The 19,694-nt window shown below is 38.3% G+C and overlaps 2 protein-coding genes across 5 annotated transcripts in view; both read left to right on the top strand.

The window, feature by feature from the left end:
• LOC131784892 (glutamine--tRNA ligase) overlaps positions 1–19,694 on the top strand; it is a 46,977-nt gene that overhangs the window by 20,968 nt on the left and 6,315 nt on the right. The gene's annotated exons all lie outside the window — the stretch shown is intronic.
• LOC136284304 (glutamine--tRNA ligase-like) lies at positions 7,879–18,524 on the top strand. Of its 3 annotated transcripts, none has more exons than XM_066174352.1 (7): positions 7,879–8,083; positions 9,455–9,605; positions 15,441–15,550; positions 15,979–16,052; positions 16,334–16,398; positions 16,817–16,873; positions 18,444–18,524. In XM_066174352.1, exons 1-5 carry the CDS (start codon positions 7,886–7,888, stop codon positions 16,389–16,391), a joined length of 591 nt encoding a protein of 196 aa, XP_066030449.1. In that variant the 5' UTR covers positions 7,879–7,885; the 3' UTR covers positions 16,392–16,398; positions 16,817–16,873; positions 18,444–18,524. The 3 variants fall into 3 exon arrangements, with proteins under 3 accessions (XP_066030449.1, XP_066030448.1, XP_066030450.1); XM_066174351.1 differs by lacking the exon at positions 18,444–18,524 and adding an exon at positions 17,744–17,822; XM_066174353.1 differs by lacking the exons at positions 16,334–16,398; positions 18,444–18,524 and adding an exon at positions 17,744–17,835.

The raw sequence follows: 19,694 nt of genomic DNA, 5'->3' as shown, positions 1-19,694 counted from the left end.
AGTGAAAGTATTGTATAAAACCCCAAAATTGAAATGATAATTCGAACGTGGGTTTCTTAAAGAGATTTGATTTCAAGTTATTCGAGAGTGTTAACCAGCTCTGAAGCGCATTTATTAGTTTAGGTTCGGTCGTCAGGGTGATGCTCGTCTGGAGACAAAAATGAGGGGCATTCAGCAGAAACTCTGGGAATTAGTTAATATGGCCTCTTCTTTTAAGTAAAGTTTCGTGGAATAAAAGAAAGAACTCCTTAATAATATTTTAGCTTCTTTAAACTGCTCAGTGCAGTATAATGGAATATCGCTTGCATTATGTGTAGAAGAATCAGCCTGGAACGTATTGATTTTCCTTGAAATATTATTCGCATTGCATCTCGTATCACGTTTGAAACATTCGTTAAAGGATACTGTCAATCCCATATGCAACCAGCTCCTTGCTTCTTTATCCCAGCAAAGTTCGACACAAGCTCTGGCTCCTGAAAAGGAGAGAATAATTGGTGGTGCAAGGTAATTTATCACTGTTAAGGTATGAACGTATTGATAAAATAGACTTAATTTGTCATTTAGCTGTGAACAAAAATTGTCACAATGAGGAAATTTGAACTCGTAGAAGAACTGAAAATGGACAATAAGGAGCTAATGCAAAGCGGCTACCAATTGATGATGATAATGATGAAATTATCGCGCGCATTCTTCATTTTAATTCATTTTATGCGCTTTTCAGTACTTTTCGGGGAAGTTTTCGGACAGACTGCATTGAACAGTTTAACTTTTGAAAAGGAATTTTTCAGGTGCCTCCTTGCCGGGTTTTTTAACGTCTCCTGCTAAGAGTTACAGAGAAGATGCAGGAAACGAGGGTTACGGTTTTCCGTCCATATCCGGGACAAGATTATCAAACAATTTGCAGATGTCATAGCCAGGTGGCAGCACATTCTCCTTACGGATGTTTTTAGACTGAGTGTTGTTCTGGTCTAGGGCTTGAGCCCTCGACGTCCGGCGCTCTACAACGTGAACAAACCAGGCGGTGGTATTTGAGTAAAGGGGTAAGTTTCTAAAGAAACTGTGGTGCTGCGTCGGTGGGAGAGTATAGCAGGTAATTTAGTGTTAACAACTGGGTTGAAAACGTAAATTAGCCACCGTAAAGGGTAAATAAGCTGACGTTTCGAGCGTTAGCCCTTCGTCAGAGCGATTGACGAAGGGCTAACGCTCGAAACGTCAGGTGGTATTTGAGAGCTTATTGATATTTACTTATGCTTTTTACCCACATAACAGACATTGACATACCAGATACAATTGACACTTGGGGTGCAGTTACCTGCCACAAACCACACAATCCTCTTTTGACGAAATCAGAGAAAAGAATGTTGATGGCTTATATCTGAAAAACTCACCTTTCTCAATAGCTTGGATTAAAGTGGGTTCCAATTGAACAGCAACTGTTGCATCATCGACACATTCCACGTAGTTTGCTTTGAAATTTAAGAAATGAGGTTTAAAAAAGTGGTCATCACATGCAATTGCGGCAAAGACGCATGAAAAAATTGCAATTGTATAAATTGCTGTTCATTTACAAAGATCATTTCTTTGCTTAATCTTGATCTGCTAAAGGTTGATATCTCTTTCTATGCTTCTTTTTTGCAGTTGCTCAATTTTTTTCCTTTTCTTGGGGCAGATTGTGTATTCCGTTATCTTGTAACGCTGCATGAGAGATTTATATATTTAGAAATGAAATTGTTACCTAAACGGAAATGAGCTGTTGCCCTGTTGCTGTAAAGCTTGGCGTTCAGCCTTTTATCTCTGCAGTTCACTTGAAGTCCTTCCGTGTAAGAGATTATCGCGTTATTAGCTTCTCCTTGTTTGTATTCTTTGTTACCTTTCTCCAGACATTCTTTCGCTATCACTGAAAGCACGCCACTTTAGTGTTAATGATTTAGTAATGAGTAATACGACCCTTGACTAATGATGCCAGCTTTATACTTCCAAACGAGCTGTTAGGTTAAAGGAGCTTAGAGCTATGAAAAACGAAAATCAGAAAAATCTGGGATGTAGCTTGGCTATTACCAGTTCAAGTTTCTCGGCTTACATTTGGGTCTAGAGACTTTCACAAACCTCCTTTTATACCTGGCTTACGTTTTCCAAAATATCACAAGTTTCACCGGGAGATCCTATTTGAACTTAGCAGTTTGTTTGCAATCGCCCTTCTAGAGAGTTTATCTGTGCATTTTGTTAGCTTTAAAATATGTAAGCTATCAGGAGTTTTAGCTGTAGTTTGGCTATAACCAGATCAAATCTGTTCGATTTACATTTAGGTCGAGAGGCTCTCCAAAAACCCTTTTACACCTCCGTTACGCATGTTTTCTCTTTTTTGTGTGTGACTTGGTTTTTCTCATACATGTAGTTGTTTATTGAGAACATACTCGAAGAGGCTAAATAGAGAAAATCTGATTGGGAAAGTACCATTTTCCCGCGAAGTGCCATTTCGTCTGTTGTAAAAGTCAGCGGTTCTATTATATTATTGGCTGGTGGTTTACAGCGTGGGTCTGGTGTTATCATAACTGTCCGAAAAGGTGTGAATTATCTAGAGGACCAAAACAGGCGATACGACTAAGACAAAATGCCTCCTCTTCTCTGTAGAATTCTAATATTGCGTAAAATTTACTCCGAATTTGTATTGAGCAATGAGGGACAAAAACTTCCTCGAGGTGGCCCCCAAAAGTTACCCGTTTGCAAATTTTTAATACTGGACATTAACAGGTCTACTGGTACCGACAGCTCTCTCTCGACGAAAATGACTTTCACACTAAAAATGACCACATTTTGGGTATTTTCAAATGCAAAAGAATAATACTTCTTCTTCGCAAGTATCATTCATTTTAGGTACAAATTGTAGATACATATTTATTCTTAAAAACACCGTGCACTTCTAAAACTCAGAAAACTGAGTTTTACCAAGCCTAGGGGGCCAATTTTGTCACATTCTTTTCTAATTTAGGGCTCTTCAAAGCGAAGTCGCGTTCAAATTTATCGGTTATGAATAATTAATGATATCTACGCATTCTGCTCGATCGGATCGAGTTATAAATTGTTTTTCCTTTGTTTTATATTTTACTGGTAACCAAGTTTGAAATTTGAAGAAACAATCTTTTGCTGTTTCGAAAACTTATCCACAGAACGTAAGCAAATTTTGATGTAAATGTGACAAAAATTTCACTGGGAAGTCTTTCAAAAAATCGTGATTCACCAGGTGTTCTTACCTCTTAAAGGGTCATTGTATACATCCAATTCAGCGTCACTTGACGTAACCTGACTTTTCTCTGTTGCTGAAACTACAGAGAGCATTGCTAGTGATCACATCTATGTGCAATTACAACTAGCGTTCTAATACTGGCGTATTTACTGGATTACTTAAAACCTTCGAGTCGAAATGATCCAAAACATTGTGCATCAGAATTAAGATATACTTAATGAACAAACAGTACAAAATCACCATGACGAAGTCTTTCCCTGTTGCTTTTTCTCACCTGTGGCTGGAAACTCATTTTTCACCTCCAGTTCTTCTCCCGTTGTTGGGAGGTTGCTTTCTGCCATAGCTAGAAGTAAAATTGGATCGATTGTTCTGCGTTACATTGCTAAAAATCAAAAAGAGGAGACTCAGATGAAAGTAAGTTAAAGAAAACATTGTATACTTAATCATTGAGGAAGAACGAGAATCTCAAAGTTTCCTCCATCACGCTGTTGTGGTTGCGTGACAGCTCCGGTCACGTTCCATGGGTTGCGTCATGTCTGTTTTTTCATTTGTTTGTTTGTTTGTTTTCGTAGTCTCATCTGATAAAACGTCTTCAAGGCTGTCCCTTAGTTGTACGCGGTAGGCACGGATAAGCATGGATCAAAAATAATGCAATAAAAGACTCTTTCTCTCATTCCTTCATTATATCGCTTGCGAGGCTGCGAGAATTCGCGAAACTTATTCCAGACCGAAACACCTTCAAGGGTTTGCGTAACCGTCACGAATTCTGCTAACACCCCGCGAGCTTATTGCGTAAAGAAATACGTTTATAAAGTTACCCATGTGAAAAATGTCCCTCAAAGTATCGAAAATTGCTGGATATAGTCTCTTTTTTGACAGAATTATAAGTTCCAGTGAATAAACTCCTTCATTAATTGTTTTGAAGGAGCCAAGAAATTTTGAATAACCTAAGTAGCTGGTCCCTTTTGTTGGGGAAGGATCCGATTTGTTCATTTCGAATTAAAAAAAGGCACTGAATACGTGGTTATTTTAAGGGACTGGAAAAGATGGCACTGGAAAGTGTCTTATTCATCAAAAATATATGAAAGTCATGTATTTGAACTGCGGATAAAGACGTGAATGAAAGTGATCGTCGCACACGTCATGTTGATAAATTCGGTTCTAATGACGACCTTGATACCTTTATATGTGAAGATATAAACGGTACATTTACAGCGTGCGGTGGAGATGTAACGTTTTGGAAACTGAAGAAATTGTGGTATTTCACCGACAACCATATTACCGTTATTATTATTACCATATATCGCGAATGTTACGATATCAAAAGAAACGTAGGGGTTGTGTATTTTTTTTCAACCTCGAGCTTTGTTTCAAATTTCGTTTTTTTTCGAGAGATAATTGCTGGTTTTGACTTTGACGAGAGCTATAATTATATACATCACGTTATCTGGCTCTGTCACATGCTGATCACGCGCTTCTGCCGCACAATGATCACGTACATTTAAATCTTTAACACCCGTGATCTAATTGTTAAGGAGATACGGAAGTTTGGTGTTAGTTCAAAGAGAACGAATTCTACCATATAAAACTTTGAGTATTTTCATTACCTGTGTGCTGGATAACGTATTGATATATGATGATATTGCAATTTATTTCATCTCTAGGAGTTAGAGGGTTTAGGAAATTGCATCGCGTGCAGACTATTTAACCACGAGTCAAATGAGAGAAACCAATGAAATTTATAAGTGTATGTAAGTGAGATATTTTCACGTCTGACAACAATAACCCGAGAAAATTCGACTGAAATTAAACTTAATTGTTGTCAGCTGCACGAAAATTAAGATTACGATCTTTCATTATAAATGACATGAGCTCTAAACAGCTCTAATCAGTTGCAGAATGAAAATTGGTTTGTACCTGTTAAACTGTCATCCTCTGAATCCCTCTGTTCTCCAAATGATGTCATTTGTTAATTCTACATGCCTGAAAATATCAAAAATAACATTTTGCTTTACAACAATTTCGATGAAAAAATGAACAAGGTTGCGTATTCACGAGTTTAAAAGATCTAACCTCGTCTAATACCCAGTTTCGTGATCACAATTGCTATTCTTCTCTAAGAAAGTTATTGTGCTTGTTTTTTTGTTTGTTTGTTTTATTCTCTCTATGATTATTACTTGTTTACATGTTTCTGCATGACGATTAATTTATCTTGTAATTTATATCTAGTTCTTTCCGGTTTGGTGCAAAACACTCTCAATCCGCAAAATGCCTTTTCTCCTCAGAGTAGGCCATGTTACACTCTGTCATAACTGAATCGACAAGGATAAATTCATACCGTGAATTATATTGTACCAATGCAATTTCTCTTCAAGTGATCAACTCGATATATCCCTCGAACAATATGATACACATTTGTTTTTGGTCATCTTCCCATTAGCGTTACAGTTCTCTCAAATTTTCATTTTCCGCTTTCACCGTGACAACTTCATAAAGTTTCTAAAAATAATAGCGGTAAACTTTTTTCTTGTAAATAATTCCCGCCAATTCTGCACGAAATATTTTTGCAGTCAAAAGCGTAAATGTCCAGTGAAATTCAGTGGCGCTCTAGATCTCATCCCGATACAATCAGTTTTGGAATAATAAAATCTGTTCCTTTCTAATATGAAAACGATGCTGATTCACAAAATCCAGATGGGTTTGTCGGTATGTAGTCGATTTCCGAACAAGATTAAATGGGCATCCATGTTTCAGTTGTTTTCATTCACTGTCTTTCTTTTACATGTAAAAAAATTTAGTGTTACATCGAGATACTTTGCTTTTACTGATAACTTTCTCTGTTCTCAAAGATCACTCCTTTTTTGCTGGGTTGATATCTACGTGTACTTTGTAATAACAAGTTGCACATATTCATCACCGGAGGGAGATACAAAGCTAAAGAAATCACATCAATAATATGTGTTCTTTATGTTTATTTTTTCGAATTTTCCCGTCTTTCGATTATAATCTGCTACATATCTCTTCATTATCTTTCCTCACCTGAAGACTACTTGCAATAAATTCAACTCCAATAAAGTTCTTTCCCAAGAAAATAATTGACTTCTCGCTTTATCTAAAGAAAAGCATATTCAAATCGTTACGCGTCTTGTAAAGAATTAAAGCGAATACCATAAGTACTCTTCTTAGAGAAATATCCGAGGAAGTTATTCCAGAATTTTTTAAATCTATGTACTCCATGCATCTTTGTGTACAGAAACCCTCGGGGTATCTTACAGGAATTTTATGATTAAATTGTCACAGAACCAGTTGTCGTTAATTTGGAAGAGAAATCTGAGGCCCTAGCTCTCTTTCTCTTAGAGCTCCGGAATTGTCTGCTGAGTTTGGATGCAGTAAGCGAGGCCATAAATAATTGTATTATAGTTCATACAAACAAGTGACACACATGATACTGAAATCAGAAATACTGCAGCTTCAAAGATCCCTCATGGGAAGATAAATAAGCTACCTCAAGGTCTGGTATGTTTATCAACATGTCAGCATTGATATTTACTCTGTCGTTTAACTTGATCTGACGGATAGGGTCTTTTTTTTCGGTCGTCGGTTAAAAATGATTTTTTTCCTTTGTCACGAAGGAGCTTGAAATTTCCTTTCTTTCACTATGTGTTATTTAGATATGACAATTTCGACATCGATGATCTCAGCAGTATGCAGGATGATCCTTTATGTATCCACTGTATGTCATGGCTCATTAACGAGAAATCTAAAGCTATGTGGGTGAACTTCAGATCGTAAAATTCGATGACCTCGAGAGGAAAGTTAATGAATAAGATCGATATTTCTTTCATTCGTTTGTCTCATGTTTCAAATTAATTCTATTTGTATCTTTAGGTATCTTTAGTCAATACCCGTTTATCTCATCCACTGCATTAGGTCGCTATTAACTTATTCTGTCCTCACCTTAACTCCTGTGAAAATGTGATTTGCCCCACAAGTGTGTAACGAAACGGTGCACTTGGTAACACCAGCACTATTGAAGAAGCTGAATATGAGCTCATCAAACTCGAAACAGAAAATCGTGTATCATCGTTTATTTCGTGACCCATGATTCTATTTTGTAGCTACCGTGTTTCGCTATTTATACGCCAGGTGAGACTGGGCCTCATACAGCATCTTTTAGGTTTTCATTAATCAGGAGTATAGCGCAATGACATAAACATTCCCTTTTTTTATTTTTTCGCTGATGTGATAATCGTTAAACCGCCGGCTGTTTAGGTTGGAGAAATCCCTGAAGTTACTATGCCAGATGAATATAACAATAGCCTTGATTAACAAAAAGGAAATCATAAGGTGTTTCGTCCTTTCAGAACCTTGATCTCACCTAACTGTTAACGACCTGATTTTTCCTTAAAATATCACCCCTAAATCACGCATGAAGGTCACAACAATAAAGGAAATGATCACAAAACTAAAGAAGCTCTTGATTGGTACACAAATTCTTCTTGTCAACACCTTAGCAAGTCCACCTTAGGAAACGTACTGTGACACCGCCAAAATAAATGTAGATCCAATAAACCAAGCCAGTCTCGACCTAGTCTTCTTGAACGAGCTTGCGCGGCTACAAAGGTATAGTCTATTCCATGCATGTGGCTGTTTCCTCGTAGAATAAGGTTTCGTTCTTTTGCCTCCGCGCTTTGTGAGAATTTTTCTCCTGTTATTGTTAGTCGATCGGTGATGGACAAGGCTGGACTTTTCCAAAGTATTGGTTTAAGCGAGCAGAAAGCTCAGGAAACACTGAAAAATGATGCGCTTTCGAAGCGACTGGAATCCATCATAACTTTGGTGAGTAAAAGCTTGGGGTTTTCATTCGATAGATTTTAATAGCCTGTTATTTTTGTGGAGTATTAACTGATCATGGATGCACTTGCTTGAAAAAGTGTTTGTATATTTTTAGTGATCTCGTTAGATTGGCTGAGAATGTTTGTTAAAGGTGCTACTGCAATCTCTTTATCTTATATCAGCTCGATCAGTTCTTCGTAGGCTGATGCAATAACTGGTACTTACATGTAATAGTAAGATAAATGGGTGACATGAAGTCTTAAGTTTTCCTCTTTCTGACGATTCTTGCAATAATTGGAAATCTTGCTCTTTTGTGATGAAATTAAAATGCACTACTGGAATGAAGATTTGTTATGTAAATGAGCATATATTGGTTTTGAACGTACATTGGTAATATATTGAGTACAAATTGAGTGAGTGAGAGGACTGGACGAGAATGTACAAGGTTTGTATGTCATGACTCAAAGCTAAATATTCTCTGTCCAGCTGGACATAACTCAGTCACTGAGTGCTGATTATTTAAACAAAGAACAAAACCACTGTGTAAACAATCCTCAGTTTAACTGAACCCTTCATCTGAACGTTTATTTTTGGGAACAGTGTCAAGAGAGCTGAAAGCTTGCAGTGGAAGACATTTTTAAGTCAATCAACCCTCTTATAGAGTGTGCCTTAGGCCCATTGATTGCGCAAAACCTTGGTTTATCCTAGACCTTGTGTAAATATCTGGCTTTATGTTCATGCAATTACACTCTTTTTTATCCTTCTCTACTTGCATCCTGCACGTTCATTTGTAAAGCAGGGCTGGATTAAGATAACCCAGGGTTAGTGTGAAACCTGATTTCAGATCTGAAAGTTTAAAAAAAATTATAATTTTGGTATAATTTTTTTTTCCTTTTCTATCTTGGATGCTATAAAAAAAAAATCATGAAAATTATCCCAAGAAGGCTACTGATCAAAGGAATAAAGAAACCCTGATTAAAATTTAACTTTGGATTAGTGCTAATTGGCCTTTGAACAACTTGCCTCAGAGTGCTAATGGAGATGAAGTAATCAAGACACAAAATGAAGCACCCAAAATAAGGACAAGCAAGATCAATTTTGAGTTGTACTTTTTTAAGCCTCTGGTCACTCTGTAATCTGTTGGCCTTGTAGTTGATCTTCTTTTTCATTTTTGCCCTTTTCTTTGTATCTAATGAATTGTGAAGACAAGCTTGTACCTTTGTGAAACAGTCAGTATGACACTGGGCTGAGGCAAATAGATTTTAGTGTCCATGGTACAACTGTCCTACACTGTAGAATTGATGATGGCTATTTCTTGTGTTCACTGTTCCTCTATGCTTAGATTGAGCATCACAATTTTTCTGTTTTTAACAGGTGAAAGAAAAATCCACAGACGCGATTGAAAAACCCACTGGTGTTTTGATGTACTCCTTGGCAAGCAGCAATATCAAAGATGAATCACAGATCAAGTTTGTTAGTAACTACATTGCAAACAAGAAGTTGGCATCTGCGATACAACTGACAGGTATGATGTTGCTATTTAGTGTAAGATAGGGAGGAGGAGCTGGGATTGATCAGGTTTTTTATTATATCTCTGAATTACTATGTGCATCATGATTGGTCAGTTCATTAAGCCTTTTTTTACTATATGGTGTGCTAAATCAAAAAGTGTGTTGTGGTCAAAATCTACCCCTCTAATTTAACCCAAAAATATCTTTAAGTTACTAACTGTTATGATATGCAAAAAACCTTCCGGACATCAACGTTTGCTTTTTTTCTTTCTTATGTAACTCTCAACTGTTATGTAACTTTCTGGACTGGTTATGTAATCACTTCGGACTACTCACGTGTCAGTTCTCGGGTTACACGAAAAAAAGCATTTTTGATAATAAGAGAGTCGCTATTGCGTTGTTGTTGTTTCGTTAGCTCTAAAGGTAACCTGCCTCTCAAGTAATTAAAGTTTGTGTTCAAAGAAGCTTACTGGACTCAGACTCACTATCTTGCTCTCTCGCGTCTTAAAGGACAAAACTTGGTGTCAGGAGGTGAGTCACGTTTCACGAGCTTTGTTGTTGTTGGTGGAAGTTTATTTTATATTGGTCATGACCTCGACCTCTGCTAGTCAGCAACCTTCTGGTTCATCGGCTGCTGCACCGATCTATACCACCACAGTACCGCTAGCCAAACCTCCAGATCCTCTTAATCTCGAAGACAGGTCACGTAGAGGCGATAACTGGTTACACTTTAAGAGAGCATGGCAAATCTATGAACGGGCGGCTGGGATAAGTCAAAAGGACGGCCCAGTCCGTGTTGCTCATTTTCTTAACATCGTTGGAAGAGAAGGAGTCCAATTGTTTGACACCTTTACCTTCGCTGAAGACGAAAGCGCTGACAATATTGATGACGTCCTGGCTAAATTTGAATCTCGTTGTTTGCCGCAGCGAAATCAGACGTATGAACGGTACCTCTTCAACAAGAGAGAGCAAGAACCAGGAGAAAGTGTCGATCAATATTGCACAGCACTGATGCGCCTTTCTGAACACTGTGGGTTCCTAACCCTAAGAGACAGCTTGATAAGAGACCGCCTCATCCTTGGAGTCAAGAATGATCGGTCACGCAAGAAACTTTTAGAGAAGAAAGATCTCACTTTGGATAACGCGTTGGATATCCTGCGAACACAAGAGCTAACTGATATACGCGCTTTAGACATGACAACTGAAGAAGCTAATGTGAATAGGGTAAAAGCCAAGAAAACGAAACCGCCTAAGACCCAGACTGAGGATACAACACCGCATAAACACACTTCAGGTAAGAAGCGGACTCCTCCGTGGAAGTCAAGAGAAAAAAGTTCTGGTAACCCCGACAATGTATACACACGAGAATGCAAGTTTTGTGGTACTGTTCACGAGATGAAAAAGTCAGCTTGTCCAGCAGTTGGCAAGAAATGCACCAAATGTGGCAGAGACGGACACTTTGCAAAAAAATGCCACTCTCGCTCTGTCAATCACGTACAAGATTGTGAAATCTACAGCCACAAACCCTCCCCCACATCAGCTTATGTAACGGCGTGCCTTAACAATAATGCCCAAGTACAACTTCAGATTGATACAGGTGCTTCATGTAACATTCTCCCCAAAAGTGCCTACATCCGGGCTACAGGAGACAAACAGTGTACAAACCTTGAACAGTCGTTTACAAGGCTCATCATGCACAACAAGACTGTAGTCTGGCCACTTGGTCAAATCCGCCTACTTACTGAACGGAAAGGAAGAAAATATGGAGTTCTTTATCACATTGTGAAGCAAGATTTGACACCCCTCCTCTGTCGAACGACGTGTGAAAAGATGAACCTGGTCAAAATCTTGGATGCTGACGTAAATGCGATTCACGACGAAAGAATTGACGTCTCGTCAAATGTTAGAAGTGATCCTACCCTATATGAATTTACCGATATCTTCACTGGAATTGGCTGCCTTGAAGGAACCTACTCCATTCAAGTGGACGAAGGTTTCCGCCCGGTGGTACATCCCCCTCGTAAAGTGCCAGTCCCACTTCGAGATACCCTCAAGTTAGAGCTGGATAACATGGTGAAGAGTGGTATCCTCGCCAAGGTAGTTGAACCGACATCATGGGTCTCTAGCCTTGTCATAGTGAAGAAATCTAACGGGAAAATACGAGTATGTCTGGATCCTCGAGATCTCAACCGCGCAGTGAAACGCTCGCATTATCCACTTCCAACTATTGAGGAAGTAGCAACTCGCCTTAGTGGTGCTAAAGTCTTTAGCGTGTTAGATGCCAAATGTGGATTCTGGCAGGTACAACTTGATGAAAAGAGTAGTTACTTGACAACCATGAACACACCTTTTGGTCGCTATCGATGGCTCAGAATGCCATTCGGAATAAACTCAGCCCCAGAAGTATGGCAACAACGAATGCACGAGCTAGTAGAAGGACTCGCAGGTGTTGAAGTCATCGCCGATGATTTCCTAGTTTGCGGTTTTGGAGACTCTAATGAAGCTGCAATTGCCAACCATGATCAGAATCTCAAGGCTTTCCTCAGTCGCGCAAGAGAAAGAAACCTCACTCTCAACAGCGAGAAGTTGAAACTTCGACAGTCACAAGTTCCTTTCATAGGACACCTCCTTACAGCGGAAGGTCTAAAACCTGACCCGTCAAAGGTACAAGCTATAGTGGACTATCCAGTGCCTACCAATCTCGCTGAACTCAGAACGTTTCTGGGAATGGTGCAGTATCTGGCGAAATTCTGCCAACATCTGTCTACAGCATCACAGCCCTTAAGACGGTTGGAAAAGAAGGAAATAGAATGGCATTGGCAACACCCCCAAGATAAAGCCTTCAAGGAGATAAAAGAGCTCATCACTAAAGCCCCAGTCCTACAGTACTTTGACGTGAGTAAGAATGTCACTATACAGTGCGATGCCTCACAGTATGGCATTGGCGCAACTCTACTTCAGGAAGGACAGCCAGTTCACTACGCCAACAGGGCACTGACGTCGACAGAGCAAAATTACGCACAGATTGAGAAGGAGCTCTTAGCTATTGTATTCTCTTGTGAGCACTTCGAGCATTACATTTATGGCAAGCACGTCACAGTCGAAACAGATCACAAGCCACTGATTGCTATACAGAAGAAGCCAATCAATACAGCTTCTAAGAGATTACAGCGTATGATGCTACGTCTTCAAAGATTTGACCTGAATCTCACTTACAAGCCAGGCAAAGAGATGTACATCGCTGACGCACTTTCTCGCGTTCTACCTAAGCAGTCAAAGGTACCAAATGCTAGCACCTCATCCTGCTATAAAGATCTAGAAACTGTCAACTTTGTTGAAGACTTATTGATATCAGAGTCGACACTTGCCAAGTTTCAAGTGGAAACGGCCAAGGATGAATCTTTACTAGCGTTGTCACAAGTTATACGCGCTGGCTGGCCTACAAAAACTTCCATGGTACCTACAAGCGCACAGCTTTTCTTCAAATACCGAGATGAAATGACGCTCCAAAATGGCCTAGTTTTCAAAGGAACGAAGATCGTTGTCCCAGAGAGCCTTCGCCGTGACATGATAGAGGAAACACACAAGTCCCATCAGGGACTCCAAGCATGCCTTCGAAGGGCCAGAGAGGTTTTCTTCTGGCCAGGAATGTCTGCACAACTCAAGAATCGTATTGATAAATGCTCTATATGCCAAAGTGTGAGACCTGAACAAGCCAGTGAACCTCTTCAGCCTCACCCAGTTCCTGACAGGCCATGGCAACGAGTTGGAACAGATTTGTTTACCTTCGAGAACCGAAACTACCTCGTATTAGTTGATTACTACAGCAACTTTATCGAGCTGGATCATCTTGCCGATACTACGTCCCAGACAGTCGTTCACAAGCTGAAGATGCATTTTTCGCGACATGGGGTACCCGATTACGTAGTTTCTGACAACGGTCCTCAGTACTCATCCTCAGAGTTCCGAAGATTTGCAGTAACGTGGAAGTTCACTCATATCACCACCTCACCACACTATCCACAAGCTAATGGGATGGCCGAAAGCGCAGTCAAAACCTGCAAGACTTTAATGAAGAAAGCTCTTCTGTCTCAATCCGATCCATATCTTGGTTTATTGGATCACCACAACACCCCCACTGCTGCGACAGGTATGTCTCCATGCCAACGACTTTTTGGTCGCCGAACTAAGACACTTCTACCCTTCTCAGAGTCTTTACTCAAGACTGACCAAACAGTTAGTGATCTTCTCAAAAGGGATCGTGTCAAGCAAGCGAAACATTTCGACCAACATGCTAAACAACTCTCAGAACTCAAATCAGGTGACATAGTGCGCATGAAGATGCCTGGAGAAACAAAGTGGTCAAAAGCAGTTGTTTCTTCTAAAGTGGCATCTCGCAGTTACAAGGTTGAAGTCAATGGTAGATCCTACAGGCGTAATCGCAAGCAGTTGCGTTCTACCATGGAACCACTTCAAGAAACCCCCTTCAAAATGGACGAAGATGACCTGACCGTTCCAGACAATCTGCAGGAACAGGACCAACCCCCTCCAGCAAGTTCTCAAGTAGGAACATCCATGTCCCCTCCAAGATCTCAACTACCCCCAACACCTCAAACAGAGCTGAGTGCAAGACCACCTCACGAAGCTACTACAACTGAAATACGGACACGACATGGACGATTGATCAAGCCACCTAAAAAGTTTGACATTGAGTTATAGTTAAAAAAAAAAAAAAAAAGAAAAATAGGAAAAAGGGAAAGATGTTATGATATGCAAAAAACCTTCCGGACATCAACGTTTGCTTTTTTTCTTTCTTATGTAACTCTCAACTGTTATGTAACTTTCTGGACTGGTTATGTAATCACTTCGGACTACTCACGTGTCAGTTCTCGGGTTACACGAAAAAAAGCATTTTTGATAATAAGAGAGTCGCTATCGCGTTGTTGTTGTTTCGTTAGCTCTAAAGGTAACCTGCCTCTCAAGTAATTAAAGTTTGTGTTCAAAGAAGCTTACTGGACTCAGACTCACTATCTTGCTCTCTCGCGTCTTAAAGGACAAAACTCTAACCTTGTTTTCTTGGTCCATACTGTAAATTAAGTGTAAGTAGTGTAAATATTTTTAAGAAACAACTGAAAACGTATCTTTTTAAACAAGCATACTGTTAACTGTGTGAACATTTTTAGACTATCTACTATATAGATTTTGTATCGTTTTTTAATTTATTGTTAAATATAATTTTGTTTTCATTTTTTAATCTATCATATTCCCTGCAGTTTCTTTTGATATCTTTAAAATTTATTGTAAAGTGCATTAGATCATATACCTTTAATGAATTTTGCGCTATATAACTATTAAATTTATTACTATTATTATTATTATTATTATTATTATTATCATTATCATTATTACAGAACATGGTTTTTTTTTATGCTGGGATTTTCCCCAATGGAATTTTTTTGACCTGTGCAAAAAAAATTGTTCATAAGTTACAGTATGGACCTTGAACTTGGTGATTAAGAAGTACTTATTGTTTAGTTGGTGATTAATTATTTCGAAGGTATTTCAGGGGATTGATAAATTTGATGGTACTGTCTGATTGTCTGAGTAAATTGAGAAGGACTGCAGTTGGTGGAAGTGACTGGCATTTTAAAAATCATTGTGGAGGTCATCATCAGAATGGAGACAAGATGAAGACTTCCCCTGGGGTTGTCAAAATATCACAAACTAATATGAACATTAGTACTTCTCCAGACTGCCTTTGTCTGATTGGACAACATAAATAAATTCTACCCCTGGGTTCAATCAGTTAATTAATATTCATATTATGTGTTACTTTTATTTTATCTTAGCTGCAGTGGATTTTATGAAGGCCAATCCAGTTTTGCCTGTTGATGTGGCTGCCTTTGAAAAAAATTGTGGTATTGGAGTAAACATCACACCTGATCAGATTGAAGACTGTGTAAGTAAGAAATTGAAAGATTTGATTTACTCTTTTAAAGTAGCTCACATCAGTTTCACTTAACTTACTTGAATTGCAAGGTACTGTATATCAGTTGAAAGGGAGAATCACTTACGTGAATTACAACTTAACCCTTTAACCTCTAAGAGTGACTAGCATCTAATTTCTCCTTACAATATCACCCCTGAATCACACAATAATGTCATGAGAATAAGGGAAATGATCATTAACAGAAGAAACTCTTGATTACTAAACAAATTCTCCTTGTCAGCACCTTGAGAAATGTATGATGAGCAGTATGGAGAATATGTCTACTGATGTTAGGCTGTAGAGGGTTAATAATACCATCACTAATACTAAGGATTAAGATAACATTCATTTCAGGGACTTTTTGTTTGGTATTATTTGTCTTTTGTTTTTTCCACAAGGTTGAAGCTTATCAAGAAACACAAGGAAGAATTGTTGAAGAAACGCTACAAATTCAATGTTGGAATAATAATGGGTGAGTTTAGAATGAGACTTTATTCTTTCACAGTGTCTAATGAGCCCCTTTCTCAGATGAACCTTCTCAAATGAGTCCCCTCTCTCATAAGGCCTCCCTCCTGTAAATAATCCCTCCCTAATAAGCCCCTCTCAAACAAGCCCCTCTGTAATAAGGCCCCTCTAATGTTCCACTTGTCTGGAAGCCCTGAAAATTATAAATCCTCTTGTGAACTAATTTAATGGATATTGTTTGTTTTAGTAAAGATATATGACCTGTTTTTACTTTGTTTGAAATTTTAGGAAAGGCGAGAGAGAAGTTAAAGTGGGCAGATGGAAAAGCTGTGAAAGCAGAAATTGATATGCAGGTTTGTGGTACAATAGCTTGCTATAAATCAGTCCTACTGTCTGCCTGTCATTCTGTATGTCCATCAGTTGTCACTCCATCTGTCAGTTTTGCCAGGAACATCAAACTCACACCGGGTCAAAGGAAGTCTTCACTGCTGACAGGAATAAGTTGCCCTTAGACTGAAGAAAATGTCCTATATTACATAGGAGATCCATGATTACTGTCACAAGTAGAGACTACTCTATTATGAATATTTTTTGCAAGAAAGTTAGAGAGAACCATGCTCCAAAATGTTAAAAAAACAGAAAATATTGATGTTTGAATGTTATGGACTTATCTTTTGGAAGGTTTGATTTCACACGGGTGTAACTATTAATATTTAACAATGACTCTTTTGTTGGATGGTATTTATTGTTGGTATTTTAACTCTTTTACAGATCTTAGATTTGCTTGGACCTAAAACTGAAGCAGACATGCAGGCTTTCAAAACAAAGGTGACATAACTAGAGACTTGTCTTTATGGCACCATATTTTAAAGTTTTCACCTTGATATAACCAAGTGCATCGAACCAGACAATGAGCGGCATAAGTAATTGATGGAGATGATTTATAAGTCACTCTCAGGGGTCAATGGCTTTGACTCCCAAGAGTGACCAAGACAGAATTTCTCCTTACAAAATCAATACAATATCAAGCAGACAAGTGATGAGAATGAAGAAAAATATCAGTTAAAGGATTATGAGTTGATCTAATACCAAATTCTCCAAACACAAATCACAAGAACTGTATGGGAGATAGTAAGGAGGATTACTAATGAGATCTTAAGGGTAAAGGATAATTTATGTAAATGAACCATTTTTCAAACAATATTGTATGATTTGATGTTTGGTCCTTTTACCCTCTCAGAGTGATTAGCATGTAATTTCTCCTCATAGTATCATCCCAGAATCAAACTCTAAGGTCATGAGAAAAGAGGAAATGATCACCAACTAAAGATCTGTGCTGGGTTTTTCAAAGCTGGGTTAAAGTAACCCAGGGTTAGTGTGAAATTTGCTTTCAGATCTGAAAGCTGTAAAAGAAAATTCAGTACTATTCTAATTGTCTACAATTTGATGATTGGATGCCCAAATAAGAATAAAGGTAATTATCTGAAAAAGGCTTTGAAAAAAGTGAATGAAGAAACTCTGATTTAAATTTTACCCTGGGTTAGCACTAATCAGACTTTGAGCAACCGGGCCCCAAAGCTTCTGGCTGTTAAACAAATTATTGCTCAGGAAATGTGTTGGGAACAGAATGGAGAATATGCTTACTGATGTTAGGGTGTAAAGAGTTAATGTTATGGACTGTACATGTATTGATCATAGGAGGCCAAGCCCAGCAAAGAGGGAAAGCCAGCAAAAGAGTCTCATCCTGCAGCTGTAGAGGTTTCATTGAATGGTGATACTGGAGATGATGAAACAAGTTCTTTGTTTGGAGAGGCAAGCAAGTTCCACAAACCAGGTGAATATAGCTCAGGATACAGGCCACATCATATAGTTTGCAATTAGTTTTAATGTAAATTCTGTTTCCAGCCATGATACTCTGGCGTGTATCTAGTAATTCATCTTCATATTTGCCTCTCTTGTCTTATTATATCTCACCAAACTAAAATTTTTTAGTATTTATAGTTTTGTGGTTAGCCAAAATTATTTTACCCTTTGAACTTTTAAAATGACTGGCATTTCTTCTTAGAGACAATAATTATCACCTCCAAGTCACACACTAAGGTCATGACAATGAAGGAAATGATCAGCTCTTGATTGTTAAACAAATTCTCCCCATCAGCACTTTAGGAAAAGAATAAGAACAGCTTATAGAATATGCACACTGATGTTCAAGTGTTAGGGGTCGACTCATTTGAAATCGTGTACTGTCAGTAGCTTCATTAGGAATAGTTATTATCAGGCCATGATGTAATAATGTTTATGATAATGGACATGTAAGATGTCTTCAGTCTCCCCTTTGTAACACACTTAGTTATGTCTATGTACTAATCAGTATTTTCTATACCTTTTTTAAACTTAGGTGAGAACTACCTTACACCTGCCTATGTTGTAACCCCTAAGACGATGGCACTGCTAAAGGAACATTTAGAAAGAACTGGAGGAAGAGTAAGTGTCAGATAATGTAACTGTTCAAGTAATGAAATGATTCTTACAGGATTTCACAGTTTCAGTGTTGAATGATGCATTATGCTTTGAAGACATGTTAGCAATATGGACTATCAACTGAGTACTTGGGTTAGAAAACTGGCAGAGATCATTTTATTTTGTCCTGGGCCAGATTATTACTAACAATAACTTGTTCTCTCGCACTGACTGTTTACTCTGGGGAATACAAATGTGCAATGCTGGACTGCACAGAAATCAAAAGTACATTTTGATAGGGAATTGTTGTTGATTGTCCATCATCATGCATAGAGAGGAAGGCCCCACATTGTAATCTTCAGGTGTTAGAAAATAGGTACTCTAAAATACATGTAAGTATGGTTCCCAGCTCACACTTTATTATTTTTTATTCTAATTTGTAGACTTCCACGTTTATTTTTCTTTAATTTATTGTTTCTGTGAGTTTTTTTTTGTGTGTTTCCTGAGTTTACATGCAGTGTCTACACAATAATTACATAGTATCTTCTGACAAGCTAAATATTACATGAAATTTATTGAGAATTCTACTTTTCTAGGTGCAAACAAGATTTCCTCCTGAACCCAACGGTAATCTTCACATTGGTCATGCTAAAAAAGCTATCAACTTCAACTTTGGTTATGCAAGAGTAAGGTTTATGATACTGTATCACTTCAGAATGCTCTGATAGCTTTTTCTGATTGTTTAGTCTAATCATCCAGATAAAGGTAGTCTGGAGAAGGAATGTTTTGGTAGTGCTTACTGATGTTTCAACAACCTTAGTGGAAGTCTTCATGGGAGTGAAATGAACAGTTTTTGTTAGTTGAGTGGTAAAAGTAGTGTGGTTTATGGGGTGAAGTGATGGTCAGTTTTTGCAGTGATGATATTTGCTGTTAGATTCAAGTTGTATAAGTCTGTGGTGATTGGTCAGTTTTGATCTATTGTGATGTGAGGTTGTTCTTTTTGGTTTGTTGGTTAATATGTAAAGTCATGAATAAGATGGTGCCATGTGCATTATATAACATGGGGAGTGACGCAAGATTAGCTCGAGCAATGGTGATTTGGAGGGACATTGTTAAGGCATTACCTGTGTCACTGGGCACAGTGAGGTTGAGTGTATGCTGCCAGTTATTGTTGAAATCTGTTGTATTT

This window comes from Pocillopora verrucosa, chromosome 11 (assembly GCF_036669915.1).
Source record: "Pocillopora verrucosa isolate sample1 chromosome 11, ASM3666991v2, whole genome shotgun sequence".
Classification (NCBI taxonomy): domain Eukaryota; kingdom Metazoa; phylum Cnidaria; class Anthozoa; order Scleractinia; family Pocilloporidae; genus Pocillopora; species Pocillopora verrucosa.
The sequence above is the reverse complement of the archived record's forward strand: the minus strand, read 5'-3'. Positions and strand labels throughout refer to the sequence as shown.